General features: G+C 45.2%; 1 protein-coding gene across 2 annotated transcripts in view; it reads left to right on the top strand.

The window, feature by feature from the left end:
* Window positions 1-2,447: 2,447 nt before the first annotated feature.
* The window catches only part of rc3h2 (ring finger and CCCH-type domains 2), a 35,254-nt gene continuing 16,023 nt past the window's right edge, over window positions 2,448-21,678 (top strand). For both annotated transcript variants that reach the window (XM_015940742.3, XM_054744257.2), the window contains exons 1-4: window positions 2,448-2,669; window positions 18,063-18,380; window positions 18,464-18,581; window positions 21,058-21,291. In XM_015940742.3, the coding sequence (XP_015796228.3) occupies window positions 18,150-18,380; window positions 18,464-18,581; window positions 21,058-21,291 (583 nt within the window). In that variant the 5' untranslated portion in view covers window positions 2,448-2,669; window positions 18,063-18,149. The remainder of the gene's footprint in view (window positions 2,670-18,062; window positions 18,381-18,463; window positions 18,582-21,057; window positions 21,292-21,678) is intronic.

Below are 21,678 nucleotides of genomic sequence, written 5' to 3'. Positions count from 1 at the left end.
CTTTCTCACTAGTGACTTTGATGTCATTAATGCACAACTTTCATTTGCACACTTAAATGAAAATGAAATGAAAAGCTTTATTTGTCCCAGGGAAGGGAAATTAGAGTTTCAGTACACACAATTCAGAGATCAGACATACTGGGCAAGACACATGACAAGAATTGGTGACTGTGGTCATTCGCAACCGAGTCGCGCTACCTTAATAGAGAGAGAAAAGGATAACATGAGGAATGGATTCGGGAGGAGGGGAAAAAAGGCACTTCACAGCTACTCTCCCCCCAGGAGGGCAGCTTTGCTCTGCGAAAAAAACACCTCAACAGATAAGCAACAGATACCACAACATCACAATAGGAAGGCAGGGGGGGCTGGGATCCTGTTTCCCCCAGCGAGAGCAGCCATGTACGGCATGTACGGCGCTCCACTGTAGACCACAGGTGGGAGGGAGATCTTGGGAGGAACGCAGAGCACATACCCTGCAGGTTGATGACCTCGCTAGGCAGAAGTCCACAATCTGAAGGGGGGGGGGGGGGGGTCGGGTTTTCACAGCATCTTCATTCCTTCCTTCGTGGGGGTTGTTGTTGTTGGCATCTCGAAGGCTGCCTTGGCGTCAGATTTGGATAACAAGACTTTGTTTGGGTCAGGCAGAGATAATTTTCCTCTCTGCCTTCAGTCTGTAACTAGTCATTCCAGTCCTTCAGTGAAGCCAATTTAGGTTTTAAACATCTCCACACCGTCCGGTGACCCTCTCCGAGATGATATCCATCTTGCGCACTAATACCGGCAACGCAGCTAGGACATTGTCCACCTTACGATTCACCTCGAGTAACGTCCCAGTCTGTGAGGTCTCCGCCCGGGCGGTGCTTTCTGTGGGTGCGGGTCGCCCTCCAATCGCTCCCGTCTTCCCAAATTTCCAGAAAACCAGATATCCTCCCACTCCAATCAGAAGAAATCCAGTGATCATCAGGCCAAATATCCACATATCTTCGACGTCCTCAATGGACAGCTGAGAGAGACAAACGATCCTCCACACCTTCCAGGAATCGAACGCATATCCCGCTGCATGTGTCCCTTGCGGGCAAGTGGGAGCCCCCTCCTCCGTTTTATCGTAGAAAAAATCTTATCAATCGCGGTGAATGACCAATTAAATAAAACCATTTCTGAAAAATAGGGATTTCCAGAAGAAATGCAGAGAAGCGCTCTGTAGGCAGACAGGACAAAGAGCCTTGGGAAAAAAGATAAGGGAGCAAAAGCAGAAGCGTCTGTACTCATGCTCTCATGGTGTGTTGAGTGACATCAGTGGTCATGTGATTTTAGATGTTATCCTTTCCTTCAAAACTCACAAATAATACAATGCTTTTCAGTCATTTATTTGTAGTTTATCTGGGTTTTCTTTTGAAAAAAATCAGGGTTAAGGCTGCTGGGGGTCATGTTTTTGTCACGAGATTAAGCATTTGCATAAAGCTAAAACAGCCTACATTTTACACATAGCTGATCAACTAAAAAATGTTTTGTTTTGTTTTGTTTTGTCGTAAGTGTATGAACATCATTAAGCACAAGCTAATTTACAAAATGTTGATTCACAAAATGCAAGAAGTTGTTTTTTTGTCAAGAGCTAGTATTTGAAGGATAACCATATCCAGAGCTTAGATTTATCCTAAACTTCTCTTTAAGAGCATCTAGTCTTTAAGGAAGTATTATTATATTAAACTGATGAAGCGTGAGATAATGTAGATGCATGGCTAAGTCAGCAAGGCCTGGACTCGTTTAATTGGATTAAAGACTTGAAAGGTTGGTCAGCAGTTCTTGGTGTTATTTTACTCCCTGCAGCAGGATTTAATGTGACACTGATTTCTTTTAAGGTGGAAAGTGTTAAATAAGTTCCCAAATCACATTTATTGGCTGATTATTGCTCATGTTTGGTTGCCAAACCAAAGTGGTACAAGGAGGCAGGATTTAAACATTTTCTTCCGCCTTTTAACTTCCTTGTTCGGCTCTGTAAAGACAAACAAAGGCGCTCAGAGTTTCGTCTGCTCTGTTTTTCAGTGATAAACTTCCTGATACCTGCCAGGCGCGCGCGCGCACGCACGCACACACACACACACACACGCTGCTGCCGGTGTGCGTCTCCGCTCTGCTCCTTTAAAAACGCAGCAGCTAGCCCACGCCTCGCTCGAAAAGCGGCTTGTTCCGGCTTGCCCCTTTACATCTCTTTTATCCTTGCTCGCCACGTTAAAATAGTGCCTTCCGACAGTTACACACCGTCTTTTGCGCTAAGCGAAAAAATGCCAAATTCAGCCGCATCCCAGGTGGAGCGTGCTTGATGCGTGCGAAACTCCCAGTGCCCTGCAGCAGCAGCTCTACGTGCAGTTTCAGCACCATCACTGCTGGCGGAGCGATACCGTCCATCCTCTCTCCTCTGCGTCGGTTTGACAGGCGGAGGGTGTGTGGCTCAGCGTACCTGAGTGTTGTCCGTCACGTCCTGGATCTAAAGGGGGCAGAGCAGGATCTGGACCGAGGCACCTGTGCTGCGCTGAAATGCAGTGCCAAATCACTCTGGCACCAACAGCCGCCCATCTGCTGCGGATGCTTTGCAACTGATCATCATCTTCTTCTTTTGATGCGTTCATGTGCATGGGCGTCCATGGAAATGTTTACTCTTTGGTGTTGAGGTGAGTGATTTAGTCCAGAGTTTACTTTCTCTGGCTGAGGTTTGTGGATGCAACAGCTTTCATTAGTTCTCATGTTTATGTCAGAGAAAAACATCAGAAATCATTACAAAAATGATTGTGGACCTATAGGCATGATCAATAGTGGTTAGGTACAACTGGTGCTGATGGAAGTGGTGGACAATAGATTGCAGGTTTATTTGCAGAATTGAAAACACTCTGGGTGCATAGGAGCCAAATGAGATGCTGCAATGGTGAAGAATGGAGTTTCAGTAAAAAACAGTTGCTCCAAGGCTTTGGTTTGGGGGATGTCATCATAGAGTTCAAGTATGCAGCAACCTGCCTTTAGTGGAGGATAATCATCTGCAACTGGAGACAAGAAAACCAAAATTGAGATTTAGTGACATGTTAAAAGAATCAGCCAAAATTCAGCATGATTGTGTTTTTTAAATATATATATTTAGTCAGTGAACTCGTCATCACTTACAAGAATTTTAATGTGTCATGCTGATTAGTTATTTGTGTTTTTCTTTGGTAATCTGTGATTTATTTAATTTATATTCCATTTTACATGTATTATAATTATGTATTTATTTCATATGAATTATGCACCATTTCTTTTAATAAACCTGTATCTGCTGGTGTAACAAAAAAAAATCAAATGTTGGTATTGGCCCTGAAAACCAGAATCGGTGCATCTGCACCTCTGATCTGCACTGAGACATTATGCAGGACTCCTGCAGTCATGTGCAGTTTGATGTAAGCCTGAGATCTGATGGCCTTGCCTCCCATCCACACACAACCCCCACACAGACACTGGAATGACAGCTTTAATGAATAAATAATCACACACACATCCCCCCACTGTACACTCAAACAAGTCAGCACGATCTGGAAGAAAAACGGCTTTCTTTCAGCGTCATTCTATCAGTGTGTGTGTGTGTGTGTGTGTGTGTGTGTGTGTGTGTGTGTGTGTGTGTGTGTCTGCTGAGAGTCCTTCAAACAGTTAAAGTGTTAAAGTTTAACTTCCTCATCCACTTGAGGAGCTTTTCAGGCTTTGCTTCCTGCTGTTTCTGAAGCTGCTGAGAGTGAACGTGTTCTCTTCAAATAAACTCTGATCATGGATGTAAATAAGTCTAACTATGCATGAGAGTTCATTTGAGCAAGCAGTGCAGCCCTTAAGTGTTTAGTAGTTGTTTTTTAAAGCAGTGTGGCGGTGGGTGTGAGGTTTCGGTTCTCACGTGTGTAACTCTGCTGCAGACTGCGTTGTTGGCTCTTCAAATGAGTTTTTGTTTAACCTTTTTATTGTCGCTCATCTTGTAGATACAGCTGTGTGTGTGTGTGTGTGGGGGGGGGGGGTGTAACTCTGAGTTTGAAAGTGACAAAGGTTATGAGTGATTCAAAGATTTTTACTTTTTCTGGGGTGCAAAATGCCAACGCCTGTGTGCACATGTAGCATTTTCAAAAATGTTCTATAAAAGAGGAGTCTGAGATATGCCACCTGTTGTGTAGTTAATGTTATTGGATTTGTGGCCCAACAGACCTTATTGGGCTTGAGCCATAACGGACAAGCTGAGAAGCAAGAGACGAGGATCAAACATTAGAAAGTAACAGGAGAGGCTAGAACAGTGGTGGGGGATGGGAGGGGAAAACAACAATAATAGATTCTGCATCCTGATAACAAATCATCCCATCAGATGGACCTGTCTACTCACAGTGATGCTGAAGCCAGTGTCTCCCTGAGCTGTAACCAACCGTTGGTGTCAGCGTGTACACCTCCTTCACAGCGTTCAAAATGTTTAGAAAGGTTTGCCATAGTTCTGTTTCCTTGAAAAGGTTGTGGGACCTTTTGACCTTTCAAGTCAAAATCTCAAAATAGTCACAGCATCATCACAGGCATTTGGATCCTCTAGATTAGTTTCTTGTATTTGCAATGCAGCCAAAACATTTTATTTGTTTTCCCCCCAATCACTAATTTGTTCCTGTGTGCAAAGGAAGGAAGACTGGAATCAGATCACATTTGATGGTTGAGCTACCTTGCCCGATCATATAAGCATTGTGGTTAGAATGGCACTCAGTAAAGTGAGAAGATTGAAATAGTAGAAAAGTGTTCTGGTAGGAGAATGGTACTGTTATTATACCATGATGAATGACTTTTCTTCTGGAGAATTTTAAGCCCTGTCAAGTACACCATGTTATATTACAGTTGTGTAGATGGGGTTCAAATAACTTTTAAGAAGTGCAGAAAGTGGGGAGATCGGAATAATCAAATGTGCATGAAAAACCACAATAAAGTCTGTTTCACTTTTTCTCAGTTTATCTCATTGTACCTGTCTAAATGGATTTGATTAACCCTGCTGAGACTGCTGTTCTGTGGGTATACATTTGTACATATTTTATTGCATCTTGCAGCATTGATTAGACGATGGAATCTGGACAGAAACAGTAGATGTCATCCAGTAAACCCAAATAAAATCCATTCTGTCACAACTGCTGAGTGCCTCTTGGACTCATGACAATTTGCCCTTAATGGAATCAGAATTGAGTTTTCTGCTTTCCATGTTTTTGAACATTACCTTACATTGAATTCAAATACATCAGACGTCCTCATAATGCATGCTATATTGTCCCTGATGTGTCCGGCGGCTGTTACAGGGGTGATTTAGAGTTCAACATTGCCATCTCATTCCACTGGAGTCAAAGTTAAAATCTCACCATGCAGTACAGTTTGAAACATTGTGCGACTCAACCACCACTGTCAAAAATGGTCAGTTTCCACATCTCACATTACGGACATGAATCATCTCAGTTTGGTACGAATAACCCAAAAAGTAATTCACAGTTCTGCATCAGTCCTGTTGATGTTTCTATTTTCATTTAAAATAATCTAGAGGGAATTAATTCAATGTCTGTGTTTTGCTTAAAATACAATTACAGTGCACCAAAATTACATAATGGCTATTTTGTTTTTGGGTTGTGAAAACAGTTTTTTTGCTAAGTCTAATCTAAGCGCAGCATTTAAAGAAATGCATGTTAGCATCAGAGTTTGGAACCGAGATCTTTTTATGTTAGGAAATGATGGATTTATCGCCGTTTTGGTCAAATCTGAAAAATAAGGTGAAAAAAGCAATAGTAAGCTGCTTTTTAAAGGAGACCACTGAGTCCACTGATCTCAGGCTCACGGGGAGAGAGTTCCAGAGTCTGGGGGTCACAGCAGCAAATGATCTGTCACCTTTGGTCTTTAGCCTGGTGCGCTGCACAACCAGTAGGCTTTGGTAACGGGACCTCAGGGACCTGCTGGGGGTGTAAGGACTAAGAAGATCACCAATGTATGACGGTGCTTGAGAAGTGGGGTGACGTGGGTCAACTTTGATGATTTGGTTAGAAGCCGAGCACAATTGTAGTGCACTATGTTACATAATCTCATAGTAAATGTTGGGAATAACTCTCTGCTACCACCCCATTCCCTTTTAGCTCAAGTTATATGAGGAGACATAGGCTCATGGCCCCCCTTGAACAACACAAAAATGAATTCAAGTGAATGGAGCTATAATAACTATTTTCTAATCCGCTTTGCCTTACGCTCTGAATCGCACAAATGTTGGATTTCAATTTAAATGAAAAGAAATGATGTGAGTTTTGACTATGTCTGTCATGTAATATTAGATTTGTTAGCTTGTAATAAATTGTTAATAAAACAACTACAAATCAGACACCGCATATGACATCACGGCAGAATCTCTTCTCCGCCAGTGTAGCTATGGTCAGTTTTGGAGTGATTTTCTGTTTTACAGGATTCGAAGCTTGCTTAAATCACAGTCATTTTTCTTCTTCGTGTCTAGTTTGATGAGATGAACATTTGCCGTCCATCTGACTGCACGTCTTGTCACACAAAACCTAAAATGACTTTTGCTGCCTGTCAAAAATAAGTGCTGTTTTGCATCAAAATGTCTTTAAATTTCACAGACGTCATGTGTGAAATCCATGGCACATGTCAAACAGGATCAGCAAAAAACTTCTACCTCCTGTAGACTCACATAAATTTGGGGGGGGGGGGGGAGTTGTTACTCGTCCGGAAGTAGATGGGCATGACTTAGGCTCTCAATAGACCCCTTGACACATGACATCAGGCACCCATGTCCTCCAGTTTCAGGCCAGAGGGCAAGAAGACAGCCTCCCTTGTTGACCACCCTTTTTATTACCTGTCAGTTGTCAATTAACCGAGATAAACACAACAACAAAAACCAAAGCATGGTTATCACATGAACATCTGTAGGCTGCACAAACAGACCGAAGACGAACAGCAACGTAAAACTTTACAGGTTTCCAGCTGATAAAAACACAGAAGGCAATGGTTAACAGCCACGAAGAAAGTGGATAATCCACCCACATTGTGGCAGTCAAAGTCACATGACAGAATACAGTAGTGAAATATCTGCCCCACATATCCAGATGTGAACAAGTAAAAGCCATCTAATGACTTATATGTTTTTATATAAAATGATGTGCAGCTGCGGAGCATGAGTAACCGGGAAAGAAGAACTGGCTGAGCAGAGGCAGCGCCGCTGGATAATGGCTGGAGACAATGTTGTTGCCCTCCAGCGTTGTGAGGATGTGCACTGTTACCCAGATGTAAACAGTAACATTCAAGAAGTCTATACTGAATGTGTGTTGGAAGTGTTTCGCCTGAGTTTTCCAATTAAATTCAGTCCTAAAAATTGAGACTGTCATATGGCTTTAGTATCACAATCCATTGTGTCATCTCCTCTGTATTGTGATATATGTTGGATCTAGTTCCTCGTACATGTGAGTTAAATTAGTTTTTAATAAAGAACTCAAACAAATGGTCTGCAAAACAGTCATTTTCTGTTTGCATCTCCCTCTGAGACTTGCCAAGGGAAACTCCAGATACCCCCTCCTCTCGAAGGGGGGCTAAGTGAGGACTCACGGGCTACCCTGAGCCAGATGACAGCTGGCCAAATGTTGGCTGTAAAGACACAATGTACTTCTCATCGTCCACTCAGCAGAGAGGGTAGCTGGGAAAACCCCCTCAACAAATACCCTGCTGTCAGAAAGTATGTGCTCCCTAACAGATTTCTTCTTCTGCCCCCCCCCCCCCCCCACCCACCCACACACACACACACACCAGATTTGTAGAATAATGACATCTCTTTTTTAACGTTAAAATAAAAATTTCATTAAGTCCTTATGCATTTGTGAAACTATGAGCCAGTAGCAAAGAGGAGAAGGCTAAATTGCATGATGGCCATTACATATTGTAATATATGCGTATTTCTAGAATTCAAACCCTAAATGTGACTCCTGCATGTATTACAAAAAGCATTGAAGCCACCAGCCAATCAGAAGCTAGAAAAGCTGGTATCCTCCTTTGTGACTGGCTACTTACAGCTCTAGCATATTCTTATTGAGCCTATATTGTTGCCTACGCTTTAAATTAATTTATTATAAGCACCCTAACCTTCCACAAAAAACTGTTAATTGACAAAAATGTTCTCACTAATTTTACATTAAAAGCATGAAAATTCTAAATACCATGAAAACAAAACATAAACATGTCGACAGGTTTTTGGGTGGCAAACCTGTAAAATAAATTCAGATACAAAGAAGTCAGGATGTCAGGAAACATTCACAAATCAGTGAGTTTGCGAAACATGAATGTAAATGCATGGCAAGTAGCTTTTTATGAGTCATTTAAAAATGTTAAAGCATAATAACAGTTTTAACAATTACAGTAAATAACAATGATTATGTAACAATTATTCAATAAATATATGCAATTGTAAAACAATATGAAACAAATGCAGAAATTAATTTGGTCCTTGCCACCCGTAGATCAGGGCGATAGTGGCTCACATGTTGATCGCCCTGGTTGCAGATTTGAACTCAGGTTTTATTCATGTCACTTGTGTCCTTGGGCAAGACACTTTGCCCCATCGGCATGCTGCTGGTGGTCAGAGGGGCTGGTGGCACCAGCATTGAGCAGCTTTGCTTTCACCAGCCTGCCCCATGAAGCTGTGGCTACGATGTAGCTCATCATCATTGTGGGAATGTGTGTGTGCATGGCTGGATGAATGTAGTGTAAAAAAAGGCGTTGGAGTTCCTGACTTCAAAAATGCACAAATGCTATATTAAAATATTACATCCTCTGCTAGAGGGCAGTAACCATGACTGACTAATCCTGATGCTGCATCTGGACAGTTTAAGACCAGAAGTGCTTTGATGTGAATTTGCTACAGTGATCTAAAGGTGGTTAAAACAGTTGTGAAGAAATGGCCAAAACTCCTCCACAGCCATGTTTATTCTCCATTATCACAAACTCTTGATCGCATTGTTGAAATATATGAAATACTTTTACACATAACTGCTCAGGTCTTTAGCTCAGTTTGTTTTCTGCAGGTGTCCTAAATGCCACATGTTCAGGTTCTCCTCTACTCAGAGATCAGTTCGTTTAATGAGTCAGCTCAGAAAGAGGATCTTATTGAGGAAGCTGTGTCCTGGAACACACACACACACACACACACACACACACACACACACACACACACACACACACACACACACACACACACACACACACACACACACACACACGCACGCACGCACGCACGCACGCACGTGCGGTCACAAGTCTGAAAGTATTCATGACTGTTGGGGCTTTCGTGTGAGAGTTCATGTGACATGCTAATGGCAGCCTCTTGTGAGAATAGTGACGTTTCGGATGGTGATGTGAGGAGCTCGCGCATGCTGTGAGACAGGACAGGTGTGCAGGACTGGTGTCTGCACTGAGACACAGATGGAAATAGATCTCAGTTCTGCGTGCAGCAGAACACACGAACAGGTGTCTGCCAACGTGACTGCAGCCTATAAATCACTGTTCACTCCCCCCACCTCACCCCTGTCCCGAGGGGTGAGACACCACTCCCTAATTTAGGAGAATAGAGAGAGTAAAACTCCCCCACCTCTTCAGAAAACAACCTCTTGAACCGGTTTGATCACATGAGCTCAATCTCACTCTAGCCTGAACGTGGGTTCAGCAGTTTGTGGGCTACAATGTTTAAATTTGGGCTCCTCACGGAAGGAAACATCACGCGCAAGAGCAGAGCGGATCTGTCCACGCGCCCGAGGAGGCAGCGCGAGCGGCGAGCTGTAGGTGCGTTCATTACAAAATAGCATACAAACACATTTTTAAGGCAACGTGAAGGCGCCTGTTTGGTGATCATTTTTACGCATGCGTAATAATGCACTTTCTTGTTTTTCAAGTTTGCTTTTGATGAGAGGTCGTTTTACGAGCTCTGACCAGTCGAAATTTCAGAGTTCAGGTTAAGAAAATATTGTTATTGTCTAATGAGATATATGTAACGCTAATCTGACAAATAAAAACAGTAAAACTGTTTTAAGGTACTTTCCTCTCGATTATGTTTCCGTCTTTCGGTTGTTAACTCTAAAATCATTTGAGAAAAAAATGTGTTTGTTGTGCCACCTGTTCTGTGAGGGCGCCAGCTGTGGATTTGGAGAGCAGTTCGAACAAATGGATTATGAAAAGCAACAGGTGCTCGTTGTCTGTTCAGAACAGTTGTTCATTATGGAGCCTGAGGATGGAGTGTGTCAGGCTGATCAGACTGGATGAAGGAGACGAACAAGGTGAGACGTTTAACAGTTTTATTATTTCTCTGGTCGTATCTCTGTGAGGAAGAAACGATGACTGAGATGAGAAGCCGGTCACGGCGTCTTCCATATATAGCCTTGCTTGGCTGTGACGTGGAGGGAATCCCCGCGAGGAGCACGCTGGGAGCTCCCCACAAGGGGCATGTCGGGAGTTGTGGTCCGAAGGTCAGCCGGGAGATACCTGAGTCCTGACAGGACCCCCGGTCCAGGGACGGCTCCAGAAGTCCCAGCGCGACCCCGGCGGACCCAGAAGTCAGAGATCAGGGAAGGGTCCAGGATGGACCGAGCCGGCTCCCAGGAGCGTTCCTCGGGGCCATAGTCCTTCCAGTCCACCAGGTACTGCCAGCCCCGACCCCTGCGGCGAGCGTCCAGGATGCGCCGGACGGTGTAGATAGGCTCACCGTCAAGGAAGCGGGCAGGAGGCGGTGCCGGAGCCGGAGGCGGGAGAAGGGAGGACTCCACGTAGGGCTTGAGCCGGGAGGTATGGAAGGTGGGATGGATGCGGAGAGTTGCCGGCAGCCGCAACCGGTACGTGACCGGGTTGATGACCCTTTGGATGGGGTATGGGCCGAGGAACCGAGGGGCGAGTTTCTTGGACCCGGCACGGACCCGAAGGTCAGCCGTGGACACCCAGACCTTGTCCCCAGGAGCATAGGAGGGACCAGGACGGTGTCGACGGAGATGCTGGTGAGCATAGCTGGTGTTAGCTCTGGTTATGGAGGCTCGTGCTTTGATCCAGGCACTCTTGCAGCGTCTCACCATGGCTTCCGCTGCCGGAACGGCGACCTCGGGTTCTTGGTGGGCAAAGACCGGGGGCTGGAAGCCATAGCAGACCTCGAAAGGGGACAGCCGAGTGGCAGATGAGGTGTGAAGATTGTGGGACAGCTCCGCCCAGAGGAGGTATTTAGGCCACTGCGAGGGTTGAGCCGAGACAAAACAACGAAGGTACCGACCCAGCTGTTGGTTAGCCCGCTCCGTCTGGCCATTGGTCTGCGGGTGGTAGCCTGAAGATAGACTGACCGATGCTCCCATCAGCCGACAGAAAGCTTTCCAGAACCGGGCCGTGAACTGGGGCCCCCGATCCGAGACCACGTCGACTGGGAACCCGTGGAGGCGCACCACGTTCTCCAGGAACAGTTCCGCTGTGCGTTGGGCTGAGGGGAGACCCGGAAGGGCGATGAAATGGACAGACTTGGAAAAGCGGTCCGTAACCGTCATGACAGTGTTGAGGTTATTGACCGGCGGGAGACCCGTGACGAAGTCCAGCCCCACGTGGGACCAGGGGCGGCTGGGCACCGGAAGAGGTCGGAGGGCACCAGCCGAGGCCTGGTTGGGGTTCTTGGAGCGGGCACAGACGTCACAGGCGCTGGTGTATTCTTTCACATCCCTCGCCATGCCTGGCCACCAGAGGGCTCGCTGGAGGAATTTAAGAGTTCTGGAGAAACCAGCGTGGCCAGACAGGCGTGATGAGTGGGCCCAGGACAACGCCTCGCTGCGACAGGCCGTGGGGACATAGAGGCGACCCGCGGGGGTCTCTGGAGGCGCGGGGTCGTCCCAGAGGGCGTTCTGGATAGCTTCCTCCAACGGCCACCTCAGTTGGCCCAGGAAGCGGTGTTCCGGGAGGATTGGCGCTGGCTCGGACGAGGGCGTGGAGTGGGTGAATTGGCGGGAGAGGGCGTCCGCCTTCTGGTTCTTGGCTCCCGGGCGGTAGGCGAGATGGAAGTCGTAGGGTTCAAAGAAGAGGGCCCAGCGAGCCTGGCGAGGGTTAAACTGCTTGGCAGATTTAATGTGGGTCAGGTTCTGATGGTCAGTCCAGATCATGAAAGGCCGAGTGGTGCCCAGAAGCCACTGCCTCCATTCCTCCAATGCCCATTTTATGGCCAGTAACTCACGGTCGCCCACACCGTACTTCTGCTGGGTGGTGGAAAACTTCCTGGAGAAGTAGGCGCAGGGATGGAGCCTGTCGTCGGGCCCGCCTTGAGACAGGATGGCGCCGGCGCCGACGTCAGAGGCGTCGACCTCGACCACAAAGGGAACTGCAGGATCTGGATGGCGGAGGATCGGGGCCGAGGTAAAGCGGGTGACCAGGTGGCGGAAGGCCCGAATGGCGTCGGGAGTTAGACGAAACAGCTGGCCAGGGGAGCCTGGTCGAGTGAGAGAGGTGAGAGGGGCTACGAGGGTGCTATAGTTCTTTATAAAACGGCGGTAAAAGTTGCAGAAACCCAGAAAACTCTGCAGTTGTTTCAGGCTGGTTGGCAAGGGCCAGTCCTTCACCGCCTGGATTTTCTGAGGGTCCATGGTTATCCCTTCGTCCGAGATCATGTAGCCCAGGAAGGATATGGACTGCTGATGGAAGGAGCATTTCTCGGGTTTACAGTACAGGTTGTGGTCCAGGAGCCGGGTCAGGACGGCGCGAACATGATGGATGTGTTCGGCCTCGGATTTGGAGTAGATCAGTATATCGTCCAGATAGGTGAACACCCACCGTCCCAGCATGTCGCGGAGGACATCATTAATGAGACGTTGGAAGACAGCAGGGCTATTGCATAGTCCGAAGGGCATAACCAGGTACTCCCAGTGGCCGGTGGGTGTTATGAACGCGGTCTTCCACTCATCCCCGGCCTTTATACGGACCAGATTGTAGGCGCTCCGGAGATCCAGTTTCGTAAAGATCCGTGCCTGGGAGATGGCATCCAGAGCGGTAGTGAGGAGCGGCAGAGGATGGCGGTCCTTGACCGTGATCTTGTTCAGACCCCGATAGTCTATGCAGGGGCGAAGATCGCCTTCCTTTTTCTTCACGAAGAAGAAGCCAGCGGCACCCGGAGAGGAGGAGGGTCGGATGAACCCCTGCTGGAGGGCCTGGGCGATGTATTCTTCCATCGCTTTGGTCTCGGGAGGCGCGAGAGAGAAAAGGCGCCCGCGGGGAGGACTGGTTCCGGGTAGCAGCTTGATCTCCATATCATATGGCCGGTGAGGTGGCAGGGAGGTGGCGCGCCGCTTGTCGAACACCGCGGCCAGGTCCCGATAGGGCAGCGGCAGGTGGGGCGGTGTGGAGCCGGGGCCCCCGTCCGGAAGACCCGCCGAGGATGGAGGAGGAACGAGGTGGGTCTGGCACGAGGTCCCCCAGCCCAGCAGGCGGTTCTGGGACCAGGAAATATGAGGGTCGTGGAGACGGATCCAGGGGAACCCCAGGATTAGAGGAGAAGAGGGAGCAGAAATGACCAGGAAATGGAGGGTCTCCTGGTGGCCTTGGGTGATCATACGGAGTGACTGGGTTCGGTCTCGGACTGGGTAGGGTTGGAGAGGCCTACCGTCCACCGAGGTCACTGGTATAACTCTCTCCAGGGGTTGTAGGGGGATCCGTAGGCGTTTTGCCAGATCTAGGTCCATGAAATTGTCCGCGGCTCCCGAGTCCACCAATGCGTTTACGTGGAGTGAGGCCTTACCATGGAGGAGGGTGACAGGAATAAGGAGACGGTTAGTAGCGACAGGGGTAGAAGAAGACCCAGACTGAGCGACCCCAATACTCAGTGGGGCCCCCCGTTTCCCGATCGTAGCGGGCAGTCCAGGCGTCGGTGGTCGGGAGAGCCACAGTAGGCACAGAGGCCCTCGCGCCACCGTCGTTGTCTCTCCTCGGGGGGAAGGTGGCCGAGCTGCATGGGCTCCTCCGCCAGCATGGGTACAGGAGCTGGCGTGGGTGAACGAGGGCGAGGCACCGGCGTCCTGGGTGGACGCGTGGATAACTTGGGTCGAACCAGAACCCGCTGGTCGATGCGCAGCGCCAGATCAACCACCTCATCCAGGGTCTGAGGCAGCTCCCTTCCCGCCAACTCATCACGGATGTAGGGTGCCAGCCCCTCCAGGAAGGCGGCCCGCAGAGCGGAGTCATTCCACTGCAGCTTGGCGGAGATGGTGCGAAACTCCGACGCATAAGCGCACACCGAGCGTTCTCGCTGGCGGAGTTTGAGAAGGCGTGTCTCTGCTCCCACTTCGCTGCTGGGGGGAACAAAGGTCTTCCGGAGAGCGGACACAAACGCAGCATAGTCGTTGCAGGCAGGGGATTTGGAATTGTAAAGCGCAGCAGCCCACTCCGCGGCGCGTCCGGAGAGCAGGGAGGTGAGATGCGCCACTCGGGAGCACGCAGATGGGTAGCGTCCAGGTTGGCACTCGAACTGCATGTCCAGCGTGGCGAGCAGACCATCGGGGCTCCCCGTCTCCCCGTTCCACCTCTCCGGCAGGCTGAAGTGGGGCTCCTCCCTAGGAGCAGAGCGGGTTGGCTGCTGGAGTGCAGCGATCTGTTGCTGCTGATCGTTTGCCTGTTGTTGGAGAGCCGTGAGAGCCGTGGATAGACGCAGGGTGTGGTCGGACAAGGAGTTCACCTTGGTGTTGAGCTGATCTACCATGGAACGCAGCTGCACGTTCTCGTGGCGGAGACGATCGATCTCCGTCGAATCTACTCGGATCTCAGTCATCCTGTCAGGCTGATCAGACTGGATGAAGGAGACGAACAAGGTGAGACGTTTAACAGTTTTATTATTTCTCTGGTCGTATCTCTGTGAGGAAGAAACGATGACTGAGATGAGAAGCCGGTCACGGCGTCTTCCATATATAGCCTTGCTTGGCTGTGACGTGGAGGGAATCCCCGCAAGGAGCACGCTGGGAGCTCCCCACGAGGGGCATGTCGGGAGTTGTGGTCCGAAGGTCAGCCGGGAGATACCTGAGTCCTGACAGAGTGCGTGTGTTATGAATAACTTTGGTTTTCATTAATCACATATAACAGCCTGCAGGAGGTCCAGTAGATGGTACTTATGCTGAATCAGAGAAGGTTTGGGGCAGAAGATGCTAAGAGTTAAGAGTTTTATTATGATTATCTTATCAAGAAGGTGGAAATAATTAATACAGACCCGTTACGTTTACTGGTTCAGCCAGTAGTTCAGTTTTTTGGTTTATTATTATTATTATTATTATTATTATTATTATTATTATTATTATTATTGACTGAATGCACCAATCAGCTTTTATCCACATAGAAGAAGGATCACACGAGATATTCCTGCCCTTTATCCCCATAATTAAATTTTCAAATGATTATTATGGAGCTTAAAATAAACTAGTGTTACTTAAATAATAGTTTGATTATGCGATGAAAAATCTACAATTAATTATTAACATCTGTTGTATTTCTTCACTCAACACCCAAGATATTTTTGTTCTGATTAAATCATCATAAACAGCCTATGCATGTGATGAAAACTACAAGATGATAAGAGTACCTGCAGCCCAATACATGATCAGAGTAAACATAAAAAAAATAAACCATGCAGTTTATTTATGAACTTCTGATTTAAGAGCAGAAATTCACTGCAACCTTTGAGTTTCTTTTCAAAGAACAGCCGTTACATGTGAGTGATATTTTACATCTTTATGATATTGTTAGGCCCAAGTTCAGTTTCTTTGGTCACTCTGTCATCAGTGCAACAGTGCACTTTGGCTGCTTAATGTTTAGAATTTTATTGAACAAAAAATTACTAAAACTATTGCTTTATAGTAAAGCTGAATAAGTCTATGTTATATTATTTAATTAAAAATAGGGGCACACCCTTTTTTTTAGAGGTAATCTAACAAAATGTGTTTAAAATGTTCCTCATGCTGAGTTTGATTGTGAAACTTTAAAATAAATCCATAGTTAGTTTTATTATCTCCACAATAAAATGTTTTGAATGCTGGAACTCTGTGATGCATTAAGGTGGAAGAAAAATGTTGATCTAACATCTGAAAGTAAAAGATCAACGGAAGCATCTCACCAATTTGAATAGTTGCACTTTACATCTTGTTTTGGTGGTTTTGGTGGGCTGTGGTGTGGTGCAGACAGGCAGGACCCGCTGCATGACAAATTAATTATGAGCATCCTTGCCTCATAGCAGAGTGTTACGATAGTGCACTATTAAGCATTCATAGACTATTAAATAAAGTATTAACTGCTTAATATTAATGTTAATATTAGTAATGCATTACTAAGAGAACCCTCCCAGCCCTTTATATTACTAAAACAGCAACGTTAACACTTTGATGCATGAATTAGGAAATTCAACCATTATTTTTTGAACATTTTTTTTCATCCACCTTAAGGTATGACTGGAACAAATTTCAACAATTTTTTTTTCTTCAAAATTTATCTTACAATTAATTTATTACATGTCTACCTCAGTGGACAGCGTGCGCTCTGAACATGAAATATGTTGGCCAAACTTACTAGAGTCCAATGGGGAGGGGGGCTCAAATGCAATAAAGTCTAGCTGTGCTTAATAGCAAAATAAAAATAACATTTTTGAGTAGCTGACCACTGCAGTGACATTATAAAGGGCTTGTTTGTTTATTAATGCTTAATAATGCACTAAGTAGCGTTAATAAAGGGATCTGTTGTTTATTAATGCTTAATTATGCACAAAGTCACATTAATAAAGAGATCATTTGTTTATCCATGCCTAATAATGCACCAAGTAATGTTAATAAAGGGACCCTTATTGTAAAGTGTTACCATATCCCATTGTGATTTAAAACCTCTTTTCCAAGTTTATCACACATTTTCTGTTAGTATAGAAAAAGTCCAGCAGTTTCCTTTCAAAATCAGTAGAAATTTTCCTAATTTATTAAAAAAAATTTACATTTCATTCCATAAATTGCAAGTTTTCTTTCGATGCAGTTGTCATAACAACAACAGCAACAACAATATCAATAATAATGATTTCAAAACTATTCAAATAAATCAAATGTAGCAAAAGAACCTGCCCACATTTTATATTTTCATTCAACCCTTTACATAATTAGCTGCCAGTAAAGTACAATAAATTAATTTTCTTTATTACTGCGACCAGATGTTTACTTTTATTTTTCACATCAGTACGTAAACTCACCCCACTCTTCAATATAAGTCCAAGGTCAGTTTGACCCTAGAAACTGTCATCTCTCTCTCTCTCTCTCTCTCTCTCTCTCTCTCTCTCTCTCTCTCTCTCTCTCTCTCTCTCTCTCTCTCTCTCTCTCTCTCTCTCTCTCTCTCTCTCTCTCTCTGTCTCTCTCTCTCTCTCTCTCACGCACGCACGCACGCACACACACACACACACACACACACACACACACACACACAGAGATAAGTTGGGAACAGTTGACAGAAACAGACAAAACTTTCCCTGAAACAGGATTCTGGTGTCCTTCTCCCCCGTCTGTCTGCTGCATTTCTGTCTGTGTCGATCTGCCCTCTGTGTACTGATTCGTCCCTCCAGTGTTATTATGATTCAACATGAGCTCAGCCTTTCTCCAACCAGTGAAGGTGTGTGTCACTGATCGCATACTTTCACACATCAGTCTTAGATTTAGGGCTTTTTTGTTGACAACGCTCTATTTTTCTGCATTCTCACAAAAAATGCTGCATTTTGATTAGAGAAGAAAGTTTTTCTGTCTTTTCTGCCCACTTCACTCATTATGTAATTCACTGGCTTGTTGTTAAAGATGAAATATGGCAAGCAGAAAGCAGACCTTTATTGCTGCTTTTGAGGATATCATTCATACTTTTAGACTGTACGAAATGAAATGTTAAATTTATTTAACCAAGTTACGTCATCTTGTTCCAATAAAAGCTACCTAATTTAAATATTATGTGTTTGTAAAAAGTAAATTTAAAGGTAATTTTGTGATAATTCGTTATGTCTCCAGAGTCCTAGTTGGCGTGCATCTGCTGCGACTTGTGACATGCATTCCCCCTGAGATCCGTGACGCCTCCTTCAGCGGCGTGGTGGCAGGATGCCAGTGCAGGCAGCCCAGTGGACAGAATTCCTGTCCTGTCCCATCTGCTACAATGAATTTGACAGCAGGAGCCACCAGCCCATCAGCCTGGGCTGCTCCCACACGGTATGCAAGACGTGCCTCCACAAGCTGCACCGCAAGGCCTGCCCCTTCGACCAGACGCCGATCAGCACCGACATCGACCTGCTGCCAGTCAACTGCGCCCTACTGCAGCTGGTCGGAGCCCTGGTGAGGCGGTCGGATGGATTTCCTGTTAGCTGACTGTGAGACAGAAACAACTCACCGTGTGTTGTTGTTGTTGATGCTGTCAGGTCCCAGATGTTCCACCGGTGAGCCTGAGCAGTGCAACAGATGTTGAGCACTATGAGGTCTGCAGACTGTGTGTGGAAGAGCTGGCTCTCTACCTGAAACCTATCAGCAGCGCCAAAGGTACTGTGTGTGTGTGTGTGTGTGTGTGTGTGTGTGTGTGTGTGTGTGTGTGTGTGTGTGTGTGTGTGTGTGTCTGTGTGTGTGTCTGTGTGTGTGGTGTGTGTGTGTGTGTGTGTGTGTGTGTGTGTGTGTATGATGGAACATTTGGGCATTTGTGGAAAAGAATTGAGCTTTTCAAATTCAGTGTGCGGGGGCCGCACTTGAGCTGCCTGTGTGACTTGGCATTCAGACTTATCACACGTATCCTGGTGCTGCAAGCTTCTGCGCTTTAATGAAATTTGCAAGAAAATAAAAGTACAATAAGGAAGAATTTTACAGTCAAATTAACCCCAAAACGGTCTAATGTCATAATTATATTGGAAGGCAGGTAGGGTGACCAGATCCCAACTTGCCAAATGTGGGACAGAGACTACTCAATGTGGGACAATGAGAAAACAAACAAGCAAAACGTATAGTTTTAGCCCTAATAAAATGATTATTCTTATTATCATCATATGTTTATTGTATATATTTTATTTGAATTCAACATTAACAAACATACAGCAAAAGCTTTACTCTTTCACAGTTTCTCTCAAGTTACCACAACATAACTCTGTAGTGGCTCTGATCATTTTAATAATATAGATAGGCCCACAATAATAAAAATGTAGGTTTAAGCAGCTTTTCAGAGTTTTCATTGAATGTTTTCCACAACAGAATGACAGCAAAAGTACCAGTAATTTTTTTAGATCTATTTATGTTTGTTTTTAATTAATTTTCCACTAAAATCAGCATCTCATAGAAAAAATATCCACACTTTTTAGCAATTTTTTTCGTAATTCAGAAACAAAACATTTTTTAACATGACAACAAATTTCTTCTAATTTTAGGTGAGAGAATAAACAGATTCTCATCTCTAAAAATTCTGATCTAATAAGAGTTTCTTACTATAATTTTTCGCCTCAAATTTCTGAGAATAAGTGATCAAAGCTTCCATTTATTCTCATTATTTCTTTACTGTGCTTTAAGGGGCTCAGCATGTACGCAGGTCTCTGAAACCGCAGCAACTTGTCCATGTTAGAACCTCCATTGTGTTCATCATGGATCTGTCTAATTACTGGAAAACCTGCTTTTGACCTCTTCATATCAGACTCCGCATCGAGACATGAAAAAATGACTGAGGAACAACAAAGACTCTGTCGAGTATCTCTGAACACGTTTAATTCACAAGTTTACAGCATTTTCTCCCCCGTGCTCACTCACGCTTGTTTTGGTGGTTCGGGGGCACTCCACACGCACTCTGGACATGCGTTAAAGTCCCGCCTCCGCTTGATTGACAGCAAAAGTCAGATTTTTCCAAAGTTTCTTTTATGAGATTGAAACTCAAACTGAAAACTGTCAATAATGCGGGACACGAGTCTCAATTTGCGGGACACGTGAAAAGTCATGAAAATAAGGGACTGTCCCACACAAAGTGGGATATCTGGTCACCCTAAAGGCAGGTAACATTGAAACACATTTCCTTCTCAGCCGGCTGGGGGGTTGTTAGTTTCTCTTTTAAAAAGGCAGATGAGGGACATGGTCATTGTTCACAATCTGTCACCTGACCTCCTGGTTCCAGAGCCAATCATGTTTGAGCATACAAGGTTGTCAAGTGTTCGTCAACATTTGTAATTTGACACCAGCCGGCAAAAAAACAGCAACGCTGTGAATGTTAGAGAATGTTAAAGAATGTTAGTCAGTAACAGGAGCGACCCAGAAGTAATTTCTTTCCCTGTAGTCAATTTCTCTCAGGGATTAATAAAGTATTTTTGAATTATTTTACCCCTAAGAAGTCATGACATCTTTTTTTTACTCTAACATCACGTAAAGAAGGCCAGAGGCCAACGTTGCACCAACAATGCCAATGATGAATAAGAAAAAAAGCAGTCTGCTCTCAAAATATCTCACGCTACTTTTTCAGTCACCAACAACTGGATATTACAGTGAAATGATTTATTTTATTTTTTTTACTTATCAACATATTGTGGATGATTCATCTTTGCTCATCATCTAGAACCTTCTGGTGCTGAGCTGTACCTGCCAACAGTCGCTCAGAGCGGCCTTGTTTTTTTATACACAGAGTGCAGTACCCAAATTTGACCACAGGATGTCATTCTTTCTTTATTCACTTTTAAACTTTATGCATTAATAGATTATAATTATTATTGTTAATGAAAACAGACAAATCTAGTTAATGATGACACATTTATATGCTAATGGTGTCATTCGGATAATTTACACTTGATTATGTTTAAGCTCCTCAGAATCGTGAAAGAAAAAAGAAGGAAGCTGGCACATAGAATAGCCCTCAGGCTTAAACTGTGTTAGGTGAATAAAGTAGGTTTATTGTTGTATAGCTTGAACTCATTCTAGATGTTATGTCATAATTAGTCAAAGGTCCCTTGCAACAATCTACAGATGTTGATGATTTTTTTCTTTTGGCCACTTCCTGCAGCTGTGGCTAACCTCACTCCGAGCATGCTCAGTCGGCCCATGCAGAGAAAGCTGGTGACCCTTGTGAACTGCCAGCTGGTGGAGGAGGAGGGCCGAGTTAGGGCGGTGAGAGCAGCCCGCTCCCTGGGGGAACGGACAGTAACCGAGCTCATCCTGCAGCACCAGAACCCCCAGCAGCTTTCGGCCAACCTCTGGGCAGCAGTGAGGGCGCGGGGCTGCCAGTTTCTGGGACCTGGTGAGTACGAGTGAATAATAAGAAAACTTCTTCACACGGGCAAATAAATGTGAGAGATGCAAACAAGTTTGCCATTTAAAATAATAAGTACTTTTTAATTGTTTACAAAGAACATAACTGAAATTCAGTCTGGCTTTAATTAAGATTTTTTTTGTCGTAGCTTTTAAAGGTATAATAACTTGCTGTGAATTTATTGAAACAGTCTTTGTGTCCAGTTAAACGTTTTTGGACTTGCTGAATTTACTATTGCTTAGTAGCTCAATTAGAATCTAATAACTGATTATTTGATTAATCTTGGTGCACAGCATCTGTTTGCATTTCTTTTGTGGGGAGTGTTCTCTGCAGCTTAAAAGCTGCAAAGGTGTCAGATTCAGAGTTGTTAGCTGG

The sequence above is a fragment of the Nothobranchius furzeri genome, chromosome 6 (assembly GCF_043380555.1).
Source record: "Nothobranchius furzeri strain GRZ-AD chromosome 6, NfurGRZ-RIMD1, whole genome shotgun sequence".
Classification (NCBI taxonomy): domain Eukaryota; kingdom Metazoa; phylum Chordata; class Actinopteri; order Cyprinodontiformes; family Nothobranchiidae; genus Nothobranchius; species Nothobranchius furzeri.
Note: the sequence above shows the minus strand (reverse complement) of the source record. Positions and strands in the feature narration are given on the sequence as shown.